The following is a 20,770-nucleotide window of genomic DNA, read 5'->3' as shown; positions in this document are numbered from 1 at the left end:
TGCTGCTTCTACTTAAGGCAACTAGGTACCTCCCCTTCCATAAATTATGCATTTGGAAAATAGGGCTAGCAAGTGCGAGACATAAATAATTAATAACTAAGCTTTCCTAGATGATGAATTCCACTGCTGTATCACTGCAGATGGCTGCCCTTTGTCTTTTTAAGTTTTGATGGGTGACTTTCAGGAGTTCCTCAGTGATTGCTTTGATTTGGGCTGCATTATTACTCTCAAAGAATGTTTTTCTGCTTGTTTAATTCAATAGTTGCCTCACTTTGTGGTGAGTGATTTTATCCATATTGTTTTGTTTAATAGATGTTTCTAGACTAAAGCTTCTTGTGTGGAAAGTTTTAAAAAATCAATGTTTGGTTCAGTTTTTGCTAGAATTTTCTTCTCTGTCTTCCTTCCTTCCTATGGCTTTTCCACAGGCTCAAAGTACTGGATCTCCTTTTTTTTTTTTTTCAGTTTGCTATAAATCTTTTTTTCCTTTTTTCTTTTCTTTTCTTTTTTTTTTTTTTCTTAGGGTCTCACTCTGTCACCCAGGCTGGAGTGCAGTGGCAATCATAGCTCGCTGCATCCTTGAACTCCTGAACTCAAGTGACCCTTCTGCCTCAGCCTTCTGAGTAGCTAGAACTACAGGCACGTGCTACCATGCCTGACTAATTTCTGTATTTTAAATTTTTTTTGTTGTTTGTTTTTAGTAGAGACAAGGTCTTGCTAAGTTTGCTAAGTTGCCCGAGCTGGTCTTGAGCTCCTGGCCTAAAGCAATCAGGAGGCCTCAGCCATCCAGAGTTTTAGGATTACAGGTAAGACCCATCACACCCTGCCTGCTACACATCTTCAACAAAAATTACAACTGATTTAGGGAGTTTGTGTATATCCTCACTGTATTATACATAAGCAAGCCTTTTTTTTTGAGACGGAGTCTCGCTCTGTGCCCCAGGCTGGAGTGCAGTGGCACGATCTCGGCTCACTGCAAGCTCCGCCTCCCAGGTTCACGCCATTCTCCTGCCTCAGCCTCTACAGGGGCCCGCCACCACGCCCGGCTAATTTTTTGTATTTTCCTTTTTTTTTTTTTTTTTTTTTTTAGTAAAGACAGGGTTTCACCGTGTTAGCCAGGATGGTCGTGATCTCCTGATCTCGTGATCTGCCCACCTCCGCCTCCCAAAGTGCAGGGATTACAGGCGTGAGCCACCGCGCCTGGCCAAGCCTTTTGCCACTTACTAAGTTCCTGGTGGCCGGGCGCGGTGGCTCAAGCCTGTAATCCCAGCACTTTGGGAGGCTGAGACGGGCGGATCACGAGGTCAGGAAATCGAGACCATCCTGGCTAACACGGTGAAACCCCGTCTCTACTAAAAACAAAAAACTAGCCAGGTGACATGGCGGGCGCCTGTAGTCCCAGCTACTCGGGAGGCTGAGGCAGGAGAATGGCGTAAACCCAGGAGGCGGAGCTTGCAGTGAGCTGAGATCCGGCCACTGCACTGCAGCATGGGCGGCAGAGCAAGACTCTGTCTCAAAAAAAAAAGTTCCTGGTATTAATTTCAGAAATGGGGTATATGAGAGTATTGATAAAGGTATGTTATGGGCTACGTCCTTTACTTTGGACAGCTTACCTTCATGGGAGAATTAGATAATAGAAATCAGGGCTGAGAGGCATTCATTTAATCATCAAACTTCAAACGGATTTCCAGATGGAATTTTCAGCATAACCTAAGCCTACTTTGGTGACTTCTCAGTTCTATCATATCCTATCAGTTCCTTGGTTTGTCTGGATGAGGCTGATGGGAATTTTGGCCCCTGACTGCTGATTTCATTTGATGATTATATTGTACTGAAAATATTTCTGCCTCATGGCTGATTAAGAAGGGGCAGAGCGGCCCTGCCAGGACTGATGTCCCAACAGTTCTGGCAGTTAGCACTGTTAATGAATTTGAGGTGGAGAGGGTATGTGTGTAGCCTTCTTTCATAGCATTAAATTGTCCCCTTATTTTACACCATAGTCTATGTAGTCATTGGTAGGGAAAGCCAGGGATAACTGTATTATTTCAATTCATATTTTCCTATGAAACAATCATGTTTTGCAGCAAGTTAAAGTGTGAAGAACCTTCATCATAGAAGATTATGGAGGTATAGCAGTAGTGGTAGGTGGGAACTGAGACTTCTGTGTGTAGGTATAAGCTGGCTTATGAAAATCTAGGCAAAGAAATGTTGTGTCTGTGGATATAGGAAAAAACTCAGTTTCTTCTATACACTCACAGCCCAAGCAGCACGGAAAACTTCTGTGACCTCTGGTCAGCAAAATGTGTGGGGATTCTCTTCACCAGCAACCACTCAGTTCTGCAGAGGACACCAGCTGGGTGTCCTCCAATTCATTTCAATTCTGATACTACTTGAAGATAGTGTCCAATCCCACAGGTTGAAGGTACAATCTCACAAGACTGCTCCCCACTTCTGATGCCCATTGCAAGCCCCAGGTTGTTTTACCTGTGTTCCCGACTAACCAGCCAGAAAGCAGGATTCCCATAATCAAACCCATAGCAAGGTTTGATTAACTTGCTAGAGAGACTCACAGAACTAGGGAAACACATTTATGAGTTTATTATCAAGGATATTACAAAGGACACAGAGAGAGATACATAGGGTGAGGTTATGTGGGAAGGGGCACAGAGCTTCTATGCCGTCTCTGGGCACGTTACCCTCCAGAAACCGCCGAGTATTCCCGTTTGGAAGCTCTTCAAACCCACTCCTTTGGATATTTATGGAAGCTTCATTATATAGCATGATTGATTACATCATTGGACATTGATGATCAGCTTAACTTTCAGCTCCTCTCCCTTCTTCAGTGGTTGGGGGATAGGCTGAAAGTCCCAACCCTCTAATCCTGCCTTTTCTTTCCAGTGACAAGCACCCATCCTGAGGCTACCTAAGGGCTGCCAGGCACTGGTTAATTCATTAGCATATGTAAAGACAAAAAAAGACATTACTTTGGGTATTCCAAGGATTTTTTTTTTTTTTTTTTTTGAGATGGAGTCTCGCTCTGTCACCCAGGCTGGAGTATAGTGGCGTGATCTCGGCTAACTGCAGCCTCCGCCTTCCGGGTTCAAGTGATTCTCCTGCCTCAGCCTCCTGAGTACCTGGGACTGCAAATGCGTGCCACCACACCTGGCTAATTTTTTTTTTTTTGAGACAGAGTCTCACTCTGTCGCCTGGGCTGGAGTGCAGTGGCCGGATCTCAGCTCATTGCAAGCTCCACCTCCCGGGTTTACGCCATTCTCCCGCCTCAGCCTACCGAGTAGCTGGGACTACAGGCGCCGCCACCTCGCCCGGCTAGTTTTTTGTATTTTTTTTTAGTGACGGGTTTCTCCGTGTTAGCCAGAATGGTCTCGATCTCCTGACCTTGTGATCCGCCCGTTTTGGCCTCCCAAAGTGCTGGGATTACAGGCTTAAGCCACCGTGCCTGGCCTAATTTTTGTATTTTTAGTAGAGACGGGGTTTCACCATGTTGGCCAGACTGGTCTCTAACTCCTGGCCTCAAGTGATCCGCCCCCCTCGGCCTCCCAAAGTGCTAGGATTACAGGCATGAGCCACCGCGCCCGCCTGGATATTCCAAAGATTTTAAGAGTTGTGTTCCAGGTAATAGGGTTGAAGATCAAACATACATTTTACAATATCACAGTGTATGTATATGCTGATACCTGTAGCTGAGATTCTTCAGTACATGGAATAACTGCTTCAAATTTAAAGGCAAAAGTCAGGAACCAAAATATACATATGATCATTATTGTGCATTATAGGACCTTTTGGTCTTTTGGCTGGAGGTATTTTAAACAGATCATTAGAAGAATTCAATTAAGAATGTTAAAAGGAAAACAGTGATCTATTCTATGTTTGGTATCTTGGGTTTTCCCTGCTATGATTTTACTTATTTTGTGCCATTGTCCCAAATCAGAAAAAGAAAACACTCTTGGGATTAGAAATTGCTCTAATTATTCATTCAGAGGGTTAACTTTTTTGTTTTTGTTTTTTTGAAATGGAGTCTTACTCTGTTGTCCAGACTGGAGTGCAGTGGTAGGATCTCGGCTCACTGCATCTCTGTCTCCTGGGTTCAAGCCATCCTCCTGCCTCAGCTTCCTGAGTAGCTGGGACTACAGGCATGTGCCACCACACCCGGCTAATTTTTACATTTTTAGCAGAGACAGGATTTTGCCATGTTGGCCAGGCTGGTCTCGAACTCCTGATCTCAGGTGATCTGCCTGCCTCAGCCTCTCAAAGTGCTGGGATTACGGGTGTGAGCCACCACGCACGTCCCAAAAGGTTAACATTTTTAAAAATCAGCTTTTTTTTTTTTTTTTACTAGATTTAGGTTGACGGTTTTCTGCTTGTTTGATTTTTTTCTGTTTGTTCTTCTCTAGGAAGCTATTTTGCCAGCCACTTCATTATGGGAGGAGAGAAGTTTGATTCAGCTCATCCTGAAGGTTACCTGTTTGGAGAGAACAGCGATCTGAACTTTCTGGGGAACAGACCAGTTGCGGTATGGCTGTAATCAGTTTACTCCCACTTGGAGCTTAAGTGGCCAATTCAAAAAGTGTAACAAAAATACGTTTGCAGTTGCCCGTTCAGCAGTTTGTAGCTTGGTCTGAGTTGAGAGAGACGCACTAGAAGGCAAACTGCAGCCTCCTTGGTTGTACGGGGTCTCTTGTTGCTAGAGGACTGGAAGAGCTCCTGGTGTCTTGTGAGGGAGAGGATGAGTCTCACAAATTAAGCTTTCTTGAGGATCCAGATCTCTCCCTAAATGCCACTTCTTCAGGCAGCCCTTTTCCAAGGGCTTACCTTTTTTTTTTTTTTCTTCACAGCACTTAACACCAACCTTTTATTGATTTGTCTCTTTCTCTGCTTATTGTCTGCCTCCCCCTTTAGAATGTAAGTTTCCTAAGGCAAGAACTGTTTTTACTGTAGTATTCCAAACCTAGAACAAAGCCTGGCACGTAATGTTAAGCCCTTAATAAATGATTGTTGAATGAATGACTGAAAGTTTTTCTCTTGATATGTGAGTTGCTAAGATAATACATTTCTCTCAGTTGTTCCTTCAGTTCATGTCATAAACTTCTATTGAGCACCTTCTCTGCATCCAGCAGGAGGCTTTGTAATAATAGCTGCCAGATGGCTATTGAGTGGCTACTGTGTGCTAGGAAGGTCCTAGAGACCCCTGTTCCATATGAAGACCACTTGACAAAGGACTTATCACTCCCCCTTTTTTTTTTTTTGAGACAGAATCTCGAACTCTTGCCCAGGCTGGAGTGCAGTGGCACGATCTCGGCTCACTGCAAGCTCTTTCTCCCAGGTTCACGCCATTCTTCTGCCTCAGCCTCCCGAGTAGCTGGGACTACAGGCGCCCACCACCATGCCCAGCTAATTTGTTTGTATTTTTAGTTGAGACAAGTTTCACCATTTTTTTTTTTTGAAACAGAGTCTCGCTCTGTTGCCCAGGCTGGAGTGCAGTGGCCGGATCTCAGCTCACTACAAGCTCCGCCTCCCAGGTTTACGCCATTCTCCTGCCTCAGCCTCCCGAGTAGCTGGGGCTACAGGTGCCCGCCACCTCGCCCAGCTAGTTTTTTTATATTTTTTTAGTAGAGACGGGGTTTCACCGCGTTAGCCAGGCTGGTCTCGATCTCCTGACCTCGTGATCCGCCCGTCTCGGGCTCCCAAAGTGCTGGGATTACAGGCTTGAGCTACTGCGCCCGGCCGAGTTTCACCATTTTTTAGCCAGGATGGTCTCAATCTCCTGGCCTCGTGATCCACCCACCTCAGCCTCCCAAAGTGCTGGGATTACAGGTGGGAGCCACCGCGCCTGCCTATCACTTCATTTTATAAGCAAGCGAACTGAGGTGTTCGGAGAGATGAATAATGATAGAAGCTAGGAAGTGCACACCATGTTCTAAGCACTGTTCTAAGGGTTTTATATACATTTTTCTCAAAGTCATATAACTAGGTTTGCTTGGTCACAGATCAATAATCTTTCCAGTGCTCCTCACTGCCTTGAAATATTCTGCCTTCCTCAAGAAACTCCCAGTTTGGTGGAGCAGACAAAACACAGAAACAGGAAATGTTTAAATAACAATAAAGATCAGAAGTGATTGAATTTGGTGGGAATTGAGAGTGGGAGAAGACAATGGCAAGGGCAGGTTGCTTCAGTGTTATGCTGGGAAGAGGTGCAGGGAGTTGAACTGGCCTTTGAAAAATGGTGGATTGGATGAGGCCTTTCCAGGGGTACAGCACAGCACAGGCCTAAGAGCAAGTTGTTGAACTGACAAACATTTACCAAGCAACTACTGTGTGTCAGGTACTGTGATAGGCGTTGTGGATACAGAGCTGAAATGAGCATGGTTTGTTCTTCCCTGGAGCAAATAAGGAAACCAGTCTGGCCCGATGGGAAAGGTGGGCCGGGCACAGTGGCTTGCGCCTATAATCCCAGCACTTTGGGAGGCCGAGGCGGACAGATCACCTGAGGTTGGGAGCTTGAGACCAGCCTGGCCAACATAGTGAAACCCCATCTCTACTAAAAACACAAAAATTAGCCCGGGGTGGTGGCACACCCCTGTAATCCCAGCTGCTTCAGAGACTGAAGCAGGAGAATCGCTTGAACCCGGGAGGTGGAGGTTGCAGTGAGCTGAGGTTGCCCCACTGCATTCCAGCCTAGGGGATAGAGTGAGATTCTGTTTAAAAAAACAAGGTCAAGAGATTGAGACCATCCTGGCTAACATGGTGAAACCCCATCTCTACTAAAAATACAAAAATTATCTGGGCATGGTGGTGGGCGCCTGTAGTCCCAGCTACTCGGGAGGCTGAGGCAGGAGAATTGCTTGAACCCAGGAGGCGGAGCTTGCAGTGAGTCGAGATCACTCCACTCCACTCCAGCCTGGGTGACAGAGTGAGACCCCATCTCAAAAAAACAAAAACAAAACCGAAAATAGCCCTTTCTTCTATTAATAACATGAACTTGATGTTTGCATCTGTTTCTTTTTCCTTTCATCTGATGTAAAGATAGTTTATAAATTTAAAAAATTTTTGGCCTTTTCAGTCCATAAAGATGATATAAATATAAGTAAATCAGGGGTGTCCAATCTTTTGGGTTCCCTGGGCCACATTGGAAGAAGAGGAATTGTCACATTGGGCCACACACGAAATACACTAGCAGTAACAATGGCTGATGAGCTTAAAAAAAAAAATTGCAAAAAAATCTTATAATGTTTTAAGAAAGTTTACGAGTTTCTCTTGGGCCACATTAAAAGCTGTCTACCCTTGGGCCGCAGGTTGTACAAGCTTGAAGTAAATTCTACTTTAGGTTCAGCTTGCAATTTATGCTATCTGGCAAACTTTTCCCAAGTTTGCCTGCACTGACCTATGAATGTCTGAGCTCTTCCTAAAATGCTGGGTAGCAGCCTTGACCTTAAAGTTGAGGCTTTTTCCCAAAGAAGATCAAGTTGGGCACAGTGGCATGTGCCTGTGGTCCCAGCTACTCAGGAGGCTGAGGCTGAGATGGGAGGATCACCTGCGCCCAGGAGAATTTGAGTCCAGTTTGAGCAACATAGCAAGACCCCCATCTTAATCAATCAATCGGTAAATGTCACTTTAAAAAAAAAAGGAACATAAACATTGGAGTTTTTGTTGTTGCTTTTATGTAGTAATCATTAAGTATGCTTAATGTTGCACAGAACAAATGAATTTTTTTTTTTTTTGAGACAGAGTCTCACTCTGTTGCCCAAGCTGGAGTGTGGTGGTGCAATCTTGGCTCACTGCAACCAGTCTCCCAGGCTCAAGCGATTTTCCTGCCTCAGCGTCCTGAGTAGTTGGGATTGCAGGCTCCTGCCACCACACCTGGCTAATTTTTGTATTTTTTTTAATAGAGATGGGGTTTCACCATGTTGGCCAGGTTGGTCTTGAACTCCTGACCTCAGGTGATCCACCCATCTCGGCCTCCCAAAGTGCTAGGATTACAGGTGTGAGCCACTGCGCTGGCGAATGTTTTTAAAAGACATAATCTTATATTGGGAAAGCAAATCAGAGTAACTTCATATAGCTACATAAAAATATAGTATAGAGAATAAATGCAGTATGTTTCTCTTTTCTTTTCCTCATAGGTTATTTGATAATAATAATAATGGCTAACATTTGAACACCTAGTTTTTGCCAGGGCTGATTGTTCTAAGCTTTTCATCTGTGTTATCTCATTTTGTCCTCACATCATAATGAGAAAGGTCCTTGTTCAACAGGTGAAGAACATGTGGCACACAGAGTTTAAAGACTGCACAGCCTGTCAGGGATCAGGATTGGAACCTAGTGGTCTGGCTTCAGAGCCTGAACCACTCTGCCATTTTGGCTAATTAGGCCAGGTGTACTCAGGAACTCTGCCCACAACCTGTTTGTGAGTCCATTGTGTAGATCTTCAAGTGCAATTTCTGAAATATTGATATCTGAAAGTGGAATGAGGCCAGCACAGTGGCTCACGCCTGTAGTGCCAGCTGCTCAAGAGGCTGAGGTCCATGGATCTCTTGAGCCTAGAAATTGAAAACCAGCCAGGGCAACATAGCGAGACTCTCATCTCTACAAAATATAAAATAAAAAAAATTAGCCAGGCATGGTGGTGCATGCCTCTAGTCCTAGCTACTCAGGAGGCTGAGGTGGGAGGATTGCTTGAGCCCAAGATGCCAAGGCTTCAGTGAGCTATGATCACTGCAGCCTGGGCAACAGAACAAGAACCTGTCTCAATAAATAAATAAATGAATAAAAGTAGATGAGTGGCAGTGATATGTTCTCTTGGAGCACCTCTTCAGAGTTCGTTTTCCACGTGTAATTCCATCTGCTGAGTTGACCTCTGGGTTTTGCCATTACTGCACAACATGCTTGTTTAGGGGAAGGACCAGAGATTGAAGATTGACATGTAGCGTGAGTTCTAAACAGCTGACTTCGACTCTCTAGCAAAAGATCTTGGGTGTCAGCACATGAGTGTTAGGTTACAGGGGAACAAGAAAGAGAACAACCTTTTAAAGCCATCCAGCAGCATGCAGCAAGAGCGGCTCCTCTTTGCAGAGAGAATGAATATGGGCAGTGAAATATGTTAAAATTAATTGTTATATTAAGGTATAAATGCCATAGACTTCCTGACTTCTGCAGTTTCCTGTCATTTCTGAATGAGCAGACTAAAAAGTGTGTCATTTGACTGAGCTGTACTTCACACTACAGATCTACCACTTAGGATAATCCACCAAAGCCAATTTTTTTTTTTTCCTCTAGAGATAGGGTCTTGCTCTGTCATCCAGGCTGGAGTGCAGTAACATGATCATAACTAACTGCAGCCTCAAACTCCTGGGCTCAAATGATCTGCCTACCTCAGTCTCCTGAGTAGCGGGGAATAAAGGTGCATGCTACTACACTGGGCTAATTTTTAAAATTTTTTTGTAGAGACAGGGTCTTGCTTTATTGCCCAGGCTGATCTCAATCTCCTAGCTTCAAGCAGTCCTCCTGCCTCAGCCTTCCAAAGTTTTGGGATTGCAGGTGTGAGCCACCAAGCCTGGCCCAAAGCCAAATTTATTATCAAGTCTTAAGGGTCAGATTTTTTTTTATCAGTTATTTATTTATTTATTTTTATTATACTTTATGTTCAGGGTACATGTGCACAACCTGCAGGTTTGTTACATATGTATAAAGAAACTAGAGTGTATGAATATACAGAAAGATGGTGGAAGAGAGTTGGAATCTAGATTGCAAGTTTTATTTATATCTTACCATTAAACTCTTTGCAACCTTGGCAAACGTATCACTCAGGCACTCAAATTACCTGCTTGTAACATGGAGATAGTTCTGACTTTAGGATAATGTAATGCTTGGAAGATTCCTTGGAATTGCTGGACAAAAAGCAGCATGCAACAATGTTAGCTATACTTGGTACTTTTTCAGTTGGTTCTTTCTACAGCTACTTGTCGTTCTAGGTAGAGGGATCTTCACTGTTTTGTTTGTTTGTTTTATGAGGCAAGGTTCACTCTTGTTGCCCAGGCTGGAGTGAGCCAATTGCAGTGAGCCGATTGCAGTGAGCTGAGATCCTGAGATCACACCATTGCACTCTAGCCTGGGCAACAAGAGTGAACCACCATGCCCAGGTAATTTTTTGTATTTTTAGTAGAGACAGAGTTTCACTATTTTGTTCCAGGCTGGTCTCGAACTCCTGACCTCAGGCAGTCCACCTGCCTCGGCCTCCCAAAGTGCTAGGATTACAGGCATGAGCCACCTTGCCCGGCCTCTTCACTGGTTTTTAAATACTGTCTTAAGTAGTAAATTGGGCTTCTGAAGGTCTTTCTGCTCTGGTCCCCTATATAGAGGAACTAAATTGTCTGTAAATCAGTTTTAAAATGTTCAATAAAGACCATCCCTTCCCTTCCTAGGTGGTGGAAGAACTGGTGTTGCTTTTCTGCTCCTTTATTGAGTTAGATCTTGTTTTGTTGGGATAATTACTGCCAAAACTCTTAAGTTATTAGAGGCTTAGAAATTAGTCAAGTAATGCCTTGACTCCTACCTGCCCTTTTTTTTCCTTTTGAAACAAGATCTTGCCCTGTTGCCCAAGCTGAGGTGCAGTGGCACAACTACAGCTCACTGCAGCCTCAACTTCCTAGGTTTAAGTGATCCTTCCACCTCAGATTCTCCAGTAGCTGGGACTACAAGCACACACCACCATGCCTGGCTTTTTAAAAAAAATTTTTTTATAGATAGAATGTCTTACTGTATAGCCCAGGCTGATCTCTAACTCCTTCGCTCAAGTAGTCTTCCTGCCTTGGCCTCCCAGAGTGTTGGGATTATAGCTATGAGCCACTATGCCCCACCTCTACCTGCCTTTTGTAGACAGGAGTTCAAACCGCTCCTCTCATTTTATTTTATTTATTTATTTATTTATTTATTCATTCATTCATTCATTCATTCGTTCATTTTTGAGACGGAGTCTCGCTCTGTTGCCCAGGCTGGAGTGCAGTGGCCGGATCTCAGCTCACTGCAAGCTCTGCCTCCCAGGTTTATGCCATTCTCCAGCCTCAGCCTCGCGAGTAGCTGGGACTACAGGCGCCGGCCACCTTGCCCGGCTAGTTTTTTGTATTTTTTAGTAGAGACGAGGTTTCACCGGGTTAGCCAGGATGGTCTCGATCTCCTGACCTCGTGATCCATCCGTCTTGGCCTCCCGGAGTGCTGGGATTACAGGCTTGAGCCACCGCGCCCAGCCTGCTCCTCTCATTTTATAAGGAAAGTAGTTGAGTTTCAGCCTAGCTCCTAATAGTCTGTATCCTCTTGTGTGTTCTGTAGCTGGGCCCCATTGACACAGTTTCTTCTTCCTCATGCTCCCTGCAACCAGGGCTACACAGCTGGCATTATTATTTTTGTTTATTTATTCATTTATTTAGAGATGGAGTCTTGCTCTGTCGCCAGGCTAGAGTGCAGTGGCACAATCTTGGCTCACTGCAACCTCTGCCTCCCAGGTTCAAGCGATTCTCCTGCTTCAGCCTCCAGAGTAGCTGGGACTACAGGCATGCTCCACCACACTCAGCTAATTTTTGTATTTTTAGTAGAGATGGGGTTTCACCATCTTGACCAGGATGGTCTCAATCTCTTGACCTCGTGATCCACCCGCCTCGGCCTCCCAAAGGGCTGAGCTACAGCACTCAGCCACTGGCATTACTTTAAGAACTAAAGGCCAGGCGCGGTGGCTCACGCCTGTAATCCCAGCACTTTGGGAGGCCGAGGCGGGCGGATCACGAGGTCAGGAGATCGAGACCATCCTGGCGAACACGGTGAAACCCCGTCTCTACTAAAAATACAAAAAAATTAGCCAGGCGTGGTGGCGGGCGCCTGTAGTCCCAGCTTCTTGGGAGGCTGAGGCAGGAGAATGGCGTGAACCTGGGAGGCGACGGAGCTTGCAGTGAGTGGAGATCGTGCCACTGCACTCCAGCCTGAGAGACAGAGTGAAACTCCGTCTCAAAAAAAAAAAAAAAAAAAAAAAAACCTAAAATGTGCCAGGCATGGCGGCTTATCCCTATTCCCAGCACTTTGGGAGGCTGAGGTGGGAGGATCACTTGAGGCCAGAAGTTTGAGACCAGCCTGGGTAACATAGCAAAACCCTGACTCTACAACAACAACAACAACAAAATTAGCCAGGAGTGGTGGTACACACCTATATTCCTAGCTACTTGGGTGGCTGAGGCTAGAGGATTGCTTGAGCCCAGGAGGTCAAAGCTGCAGTGAGCCATGATTGTGCCACTGCATTCTAGCCTGGGCGACAGAGCATGACCCTGTCAAAAAAAAAAAAAGAAAGAGAAGAGAGAAGAGAAGAGAAAAAAGAAGGGAGGGAGGAAAGGAGGGAGGAAGGAAGGAGACTGGGCACGGTGGCTCACGCCTGTAATCCCAGCACTTTGGGAGGCCAAGGCAGGTGGATCACTTGAGGTCAGGAGATCAAGACCAGCCTGGCCAACATGGTGAAACCCTGCCTCTACTAAAAATACAAAAATTAGCTGGGCGTGGTGGTGGGTGCCCGTAATCCCAGCTACTCAGGAGGTGGGGCAGGATAATTGCTTGAACCCAGGATGCAGAGGTTTCAGTGAGCTGAGATCGCACCACTGTACTCCAGCCTGGGTGATAGACTGAGACGCAGTCTCGAAAGAAAAGAAATAAGATGCATACTATGTACTTTTCTTCTTTCTCTAGTACAGATATACCAAAAGTTGTACTCAAATCCAGTTTCTGTAAATTGAACCCTTTTATCACATGTGTCAGGAAGAGCAAGTTATTTAAAGGAACTTGATAGTATATCCATTTGTGACATACAGTTTTGCATATATAGAGCTTTGTGGCAAAAAAGAGAACATGATTCTGTTAGTCCTGGTGCTATTCATTCATTCAACAAATATTTATGAGTCAGATACTGTGCTGGGAACTAGGAATGCAGAGATGAAAATACAGAACCCCTGACCTGAAGATGCTTGCTGCAGAGTGGGGCAACTGATGTGCCCCCACTGCGAGGGACTGTGATAGGTTCTATGAGAGAGGACTAGAGTGTCCCTGGAGCACAGAGCACTGGGGATGCCCTCTCTCCAGGGTAGGGGCTTCTGGGAGGTGACTCCTTTAACCTGGAGGGATAAGTAGGATTTCCTAGGTAGGGGAGATGAGGAGAGGTATCTGAAGCAGAATTAATTAATAAGCAATACAAGGAAGTATAAAGACGCAAAAGTGTGCTTTTGGTGCTCAGAGTGGTGAGTAGTCAATAAGGATTGGACTGTGAGGGATGCTGGATGGAGTTGAGGCTAGAAAGACAAATTGGGTTCATATCTGAAGAGCCTTGAATACTGTATTAAGAAGTTTTTATGGGCCGGGCGTGGTGGTTCACACCTGTAATCCCAGCCTTTGGGAGGCCGAGGCGGGCAGATCACGAGGTCAGGAGATCGAGACCATCCTGGCTAACATGGTGAAACCCCGTCGCTACTAAAAATACAAAAAAATAGCCAGGCATGGTGGCAGGCGCCTGTAGTCCCAGCTACTCAGGAGGCTGGGACAGGAGAATGACGTGAACCCAGGAGGCGGAGCTTGAAGTGAGATTGCGCCTCTGCACTCCAGCCTCAGCAGCGACAGAGCATGGCCTCCATCTCAAAAAAACAAACAAACAGGCTGGGCACGGTGGCTCAAGCCTGTAATCCCAGAACTTTGGGAGGCCGAGACGGGTGGATCACAAGGTGAGGAGATCGAGACCATCCTGGCAAACACGGTGAAACCCCGTCTCTATTAAAAAAAAAAAAAATACAAAAAACTAGCCGGGCGAGGTGGCGGGTGCCTATAGTCCCAGCTACTCGGGAGGCTGAGGCAGGAGAATGGCCTGAACCCGAAAGGCGGAGCTTGCAGTGAGCTGTGATCAGGCCAGTGCACTCCAGTTTGGGCGACAGAGCGAGACTCCGTCTCAAAAAAAAAAAAACAAACAAACCTTTTTACAGACCAGGCGTGGTGGGTCACGCTTGTAATCCCAGCACTTTGGGAGGCTGAGGCAGGGAGGTCACCTTAGGTCAGGAGTTTAAGACCAGCCTGACCAACAAGGTGAAACCCCGTCTCCATAAAAATACAAAAATTAGCCAGGCATGATGGCGGGTTCCCGTAATCCCAACTACTCAGGAGGCTGAGGCAAGAGAATCGCTTGAACCCAGGAGGCAGGGGTTGCAGTGAGCCGAGATCGTGCCATTGCACTCCAGCCTGGGTGACAAGAGTGAGACTCCATCTCAAAAACAAAAAAAATTTTTTTTTACTTTTCCTTCTATGGCAGTAGAGGTCATAGTCGTGAATGGCTTTGCTACTGACTGACTTTGTCGTGTTGGTTAAGGTGCTAGCCAATCAGTGAGCCTCAGTTTCCCCATCTATAAAATTACCTTGCAGGAATATTTTAAGGATTCAAAAAATGATGGTGGGACTTGGTGGCTCACACCTGTAGTCCCAGCACTTCGGGAGGCTAAGGTGGGTGGATTGCTTGGGGCCAGGAGTTTGAGACCAGCCTGGCCAACATGGTGAAATCCTGTCTCTACTAAAAATACAAAATTAGCTGGGCATGGTGGTGCATGCCTGTCATCCCAGCCACTTGGGAGGCTGAGGCATAAGAATTGCTTGAACCCAGAAGGCGGAGGTTGCAGCGAGCTGAGATCATGCCACTGCACTCCAGCCTGAGCTGGAAGAGACCCTCTCTCAAAAAAAAAAAGATAACCATTACAATCTAATTTGCATTTTAGAAAATTAACTCTATAAATTAATTCACAGTGTAGATAATGAATCAGAAAGACAGGAAATAAGAAGACCAGTTAGGAAGTAATTTATTTTAAGAAAAAATATATGAAATACCTGAATAGGATTAACAGCACTGCAAATAAACATGGTGCAGACTTTCTACCCTAGAACCATGGACCAGTTTGTAACCTTGCAGGGAAGGCCCCAGGGCTGATAATCGTTGCTGTGACTTATTTGAAGCCTTGATTGGCCACATTTTGGTACTATGCCAAGGCTGAGCTGCTTCCTCCAACCCCTGGTGAGATCCCTAGAACTATTCAGAGCCTGAAAAAAAATAGTAATGCTCTAATAGCTCACAGTTAAGGAAGCTTTGCTGAATAATGTGGTGGCCACTGAGGTGTGGACGTGATTTTATGTCAGAGAGCTCATAGACAAGTGTGGCCTCATTGCTGTAACCTTTGAAGACCCATCTTTAACATCTGATTACATTTGATTTATGACTTGTGTGTTCTTGGACCATATGTGATCAGACCAAAATAAGATGTGTCTAAAAAACAGTAAAATAAAATGAATACAGTGCAGATTAGAGAATTGCAGACAGTGTGAGTTAAAGCAAAGGACACTAAGGAACAGCCTCTGTGAGAGGCCACCACTTACTCCAGATGCTGTGCACGTGTTACGTTTGGAGATTTATTTGTGCTTTGTACTTGGAGTAACTGGCCTAATAGGTCACAGAACAAGGACCCTGGCATTTACTGCCCTACAGTCCTAAAGCCCGTGGTGGGATCGGGCATCTTTCTCCTGCACACTCATGCACGTGTGTGTGTGAGAGAGAGAGAGAGGTTGAGAGAAACTGAGATTGGGTTATATGCCTTTTGCATGCTATCTTCTTTCCTTCTTCCTTCCTTTATAGTTATACTACAATTGTTTTTGTCCTTTAGCCTGGAAATATTGATTAAATTTTTAGCTGTGCATACCCTTTGGCCCAACTGTTTCACCTCTCTGAATCTCTCCTACAGAAATATTTTGAAGAGTGTGAAATGATTCCTATTTACAATGTATATTGTAGCATTACTTGTAGTAGTGCAAAATTAGAAAATATCTAATTGCCATTATAGTGGAATGATTAAATAAATTATAATGTGCCTATGCCGTGAACTGTTATTCAGCAAAAATGAGATGGATCTGTGTCCACTGAGATGACAATATGTCCACAACCACATCACTTACTGAATAAAGCAAATTGCAGTATATAATGTAGAGTCCGATTTCATTTCGGATAAAAATAATATATATGTACATGTGTGCATTTATGTACATATAGCTACAAAAATATACTATTATAATGCATTTGGAACTGTTACAGTGGTAACTCTTGGGATATATCAAGAAGGGGGGGTATTCACTTCTTAATTCATATTCTTTTCTAAAATTTTCTTTATTTTTTTTGAGAAATAAGCTTGTTCCTACACCCAGGCTGGAGTGCAGTGGTGCAATCATAGCTCACTGTAACCTGGAACTCCTGGGCTCAAGCAATCCTCCTGCTTCAGCCTTCCTGGTAGCCGGGACTACAGATGCATGACACCATGCACAGCTAATTAAAAAGTTTTTCTTTTTCTTTTCTTTTTTTTTTGAGACCAGGGTCTCACTATGTTGCCAAGGCTGGTCTTGAACTCTTGGGCTCAAACAATCCTTCTGCCTTGGCCTCCCAAAGTGCTGGGATTACAGGTGTGAGCCACTGTGCCTGACTCTTCATATTCTTCTATGTTGTTTGAATTTTTTCCAGTGAACACGTTTTCATTTTTAAATGAAAAGTATTTTAATTTTCTTTAAAAATAGAGGTGGAGTCTCGCTCTGTCGCCCAGGCTGGAGTGCAGTGGCCGGATCTCAGCTCACTGCAAGCTCCGCCTCCCGGGTTCACGCCATTCTCCTGCCTCAGCCTCCCGAGTAGCTGGGACTACAGGTGCCCGCCACCTCGCCCAGCTAGTTTTTTGTATTTTTTAGTAGAGACGGGGTTTCACCGTGTTAACCAGGATGGTCTCGATCTCCTGACCTTGTGATCCACCCGTCTCGGCCTCCCAAAGTGCTGGGATTACAGGCTTGAGCCACCGCGCCCGGCCGAGGTGGGAATACTTCTAAGTGGAGGAAGGAAATAGGTTTAGAAGAATATTTAGAAGTAGGAAAATTAAGAGAGTTCGCAAAATAATGGTTTTAATTTTTTAGTGAACTACAGGAAAGGTACGGTCTGCTCAGTGGGGTTGGGATGTGTGCCAGGAAGTGTCTGGGAGCTTGTGGAGAAAGACAGAAAACCAGAGTAAGCATGGGGAGGAGCAGAGCCAGGGAACTCGGTCCTCTTGATGCCAACATGAAGTAATTCACCTTTAGAAACATTTGATTCGAAATGGTATGAGATTCAGTATGGATGTGGCCTGCTTTTCAGCAACCTGACAGTAAAAGAACTAGAGGATGAATATTCATACTTTTAAAATGGTTTAGAGCTTTAAAGAGTTTCACTTAAGGCATTCTTATAATACATGTCTCCCTACTTCCAGGCCCTCCCCGGGGTGACCACCCTGCTCATCAGACATTGTTGTGCAGTCTCCAGAACTCCTTTCATCTCACAAAACAAACTCTCTCCCCATTGTACACTGACTTCTCATTTCCCTCTCCTACCAGCCCCTGGCCTCCACCGTTCTCTTTTCTGCTTCTATGAGTTTGACTACTCTAAGTACCTCATATGAGTTGAATCATAGAATATTTGTTCTTTTGTAACTGGCTTATTTTGCTTGGCATGTCCTTGGTTCATCCATGTTGTAGCATGTGTCAGAATTTCCTTTTTAAGGCTGAATAATATTCCATTATATAGATACACTGTATATCCATTCATCCATCAGTAGACAGACACTTGGGTTGCTTCTGCCTTTTGGCTATTGGGCTAGGGAAAAAAATGCCTAGTTTTTTGTTTTTTTGATGAGACGGAGCCTCGCTCTGTTGCCCAGGCTGGAGTGGAGTGGCACGATCTTGGCTCACTGCAAGCTCCGCCTCCCAGGTTCACGGCATTCTCCTGCCTCAGCCTCCCAAGTAGCTGGAACTACAGGTGCCCGCCACTATGCCCAGGTAATTTTTTTTTTGTATTTTTAGTAGAGACGGGGTTTCACCATGTTAGCCAGGATGGTCTCAATCTGCTAACCTCGTAATCTGCCCGCCTCGGCCTCCCAAAGTGCTGGGATTACAGGCGTGAGCCACCGCGCCCGGCCTGAAGTGCCTAGTTTTATGAAATTATATAGGCTTATTGTAGGTTCAGTTTTGAAATTTAACTTGTTTTTATGTTCTTACAAAAAATGCTTTATTCCATTTATATTACTTTATGTCCTTAATAAAGATGAGGACATTATTTCAGATGCCCCCTTCTAGGGAAAGTAGCTCCCAGTCACTTAATAAATGAATACTGAATACACAAAGACTATTTTGCTGTGTGTAGGTACCATCATAGTCATATTTTCAAATACCAAGAAAGTATAACCAGATTGTAGATTTTATTCAAGAGTTAGTTTTAACTCTCTCATGATTCCAGAGATGACATGAAAAAAACTGATTGCTTTTATAGAGAATAGTATAGGGTTGCATTTTTTTAGGTATATAAGAGCATAAAATATGAGGCCTAACAGTATGTGGAAGGTTAACTATACCTTTGGAAAATAAGTAGCAAAAGAAAGAGAACTTTGGAAAACTATTAATAGGTCCAAGCATTTGCTTCATGGCCCTATAAAGGGGATTTTATGGGGCTTCTGTTCCAGGAGTTTCCTGCCCTGAGACCTCTGTTTTATGGAGTTGGATTTCTGTGGTAGGTGGATCTTCAGAGGGACAGGAGTCTCAGTAGCATGAGCAGGTGGCAGTGGGATGGAGGCTAGTGAGCTGCGTCACCAAGTGCAGTCACACTTAACGCTAAGATCACCAGTGATAAAAGGGGCACTCCCAGAGAAGTTGAATCAGTGTTTATACCAATTAGTATTGATATGGCTGTTCCTGCCAGCTGTTCTTTTTTTTTTTAACTTTCTGTTTTGAATACAAAAACAGCTGCTTTTGGCTGGGCACAGTGGCTCACATCTATAATTCCAGCACTTTGGGAGGCCAAAGTGGGAGGATCACTTGAGCCCAGGAGTTCAAGACCAGCCTGGGCAACATAGTGAGACCCTCTCTACAAAAAATAAAGGAAATAGGCTATGTATGATGGAGTATGCCTGTAGTCCCAGCTATTCAAGAGGCTGAGGTGGAAGGATCACTTGAGCCTGGGAGGTAGAGGCCACAGTGAGCTGTGATCAAGCCACTGCACTCTAGCCAAAACCAATTTGAAATATAAGTGCACTGGGAGAAGGAGGAAGAGAAAGTAGAGGAAGGAATAGTTTCTTCTTTGTTCATGTTTTAATCTGGTCTCTGTACTAGTTGAGAAGATAGTTTTCTTTGAAGATCATTACACGTTGCCAGCTTTGATCTTCTTTCCCCTCTCTGTTACACAAATCACTGACTGACTGCCTCACTCCTTCTTTCCCTCAATCATTTGCATTCTATTGAATACCCATTGTCCTCCAGGCTGATGTTAGACACTAGAAATACTGATGAAATGCAATCCCTGCCTGAAGGAGTTGTACATCTAGGAAACATGAACATGTTGGAGGAGGGCTCATGAGCAGAGGCACAGAGACGTCTAACCAACAAGTGGTTTGTGCGTGCAGATGATTCAGCATAAGCAGGTATAGGTGTCCAGAGGGTGGGAGGAGACTTCGCAAGAGATAAGGCTGAGATGCCAGGCCTGGACCAAGGGATCTGGTATGCCTCCCTGTGAGCTTCGGATTTTTGTCCTGTAGGTGTGGGGAACTACTAATGGGCTTTAAACTGGAGCTCACAGAAGACACATTTTAAAAGATCTCTCAGATGAAGTGTGGAAGGTAGAGAGTCATGAGAATGGATACAGGGTAACCAGTTGTCCAAATGAGATTTGATGGAGGTTTGACCTCAGGCTGCAGTAGGAATGAAGAGGACACTTATGCATAAGGCAGAACCTATGCTGGTAACCAATGTGGGACAGAATCTGGGGTGTGGTAATTAGAGTATATTCAGGCCCCTGCAAAGGACACAGCCCGCCAGTGCTAGTGGATTTTCCCACTTTATGTGGCAGACCCATTCTCGTGGAGTAGACATTAAGCCTTTTGAACTTTTCCTCTAAAGACCTCTGTGGCAGTTCTGGAATCATTTAGTGTGGTGCATCATTTTTCCAAGCTCTCAAGAGCCCCCCTCCCCCAGCACATATCAGACCCAAGGCTCTTGCCAAGATGTTTATTCTGTGTCATAAGAGAATGTCCCCATATCAACAGGCTCTCCCTCATCCAACTTTCTATTCCAACACCGTCAGGAACCCATCTCACACATCCTCCAGGTCCTGCTAGTGCCTTTGTTGGCCAGTTGCCAAGCACCTCTGGCATGATAAGTCCCCTCCTCTCTTTGCAGGTCCAGCAGGCCCCAGTTGAGTGATACTCAGATAATGGCCCTAATTATGGTTGGGTGACCAGGAAGGAAGGTGGGGGCAGGTTCTCTGTAGGGTAAGCAGTGTCTTGTAAGGTACTCACCTCATTTGAGACCTCTGTGTAATCATGAGGGTTGGAGGAGCAGGTTCCTCCCATCTTCAAGGGGGAGGGAGTGGGCTATTTGCAAGCCTAGGAAATCTGGGGTTCATGTTCCTCAAATAAATATACACAGACATTCCCATCTCAAGTCTTAGAGTTCACTCCTTCCCTACCAGGGCCTGAATCTGGCACAGTAGACTAGTATAGGCTGAGAGTTAATCTTTCTTTTTGATTCTGCCACTCTTAAAATTAGGTCTTGTGCCTGCGGGAAATGATTGTCTTTAAATGCTGCGAAAGTAGCCTGGCATGGTGGCACATCTGTAATCCCAGCACTTGGGAGACTGAGGTGGGAGGATGGCTTGAGA

The 20,770-nt window shown here is 44.9% G+C and overlaps 1 protein-coding gene across 15 annotated transcripts in view; it reads left to right on the top strand.

The window, feature by feature from the left end:
- Positions 1 to 20,770, top strand: part of RNF157 (ring finger protein 157) — an 87,606-nt gene that overhangs the window by 12,469 nt on the left and 54,367 nt on the right. For 13 of the 15 annotated variants that reach the window (XR_004430459.1, XR_004430462.1, XR_004430457.1 and 10 more), the window contains exon 2: positions 4,410 to 4,528. Coding sequence is in view for 8 of the 15 variants with exons in the window: in XM_033182267.1 (XP_033038158.1) it covers positions 4,410 to 4,528 (119 nt within the window). In the remaining 7 variants the exon portion in view is untranslated. Of the gene's footprint in view, positions 1 to 698; positions 804 to 4,409; positions 4,529 to 20,770 lie in introns of all 15 variants that reach the window. The other 2 variants (XM_033182269.1, XM_033182271.1) reach the window with 1 other exon arrangement.

The sequence above is a fragment of the Trachypithecus francoisi genome, unplaced genomic scaffold (assembly GCF_009764315.1).
Source record: "Trachypithecus francoisi isolate TF-2019V2 unplaced genomic scaffold, Tfra_2.0 Lachesis_group20, whole genome shotgun sequence".
Classification (NCBI taxonomy): domain Eukaryota; kingdom Metazoa; phylum Chordata; class Mammalia; order Primates; family Cercopithecidae; genus Trachypithecus; species Trachypithecus francoisi.
This window is presented reverse-complemented; position numbering and strand designations above follow the sequence as displayed.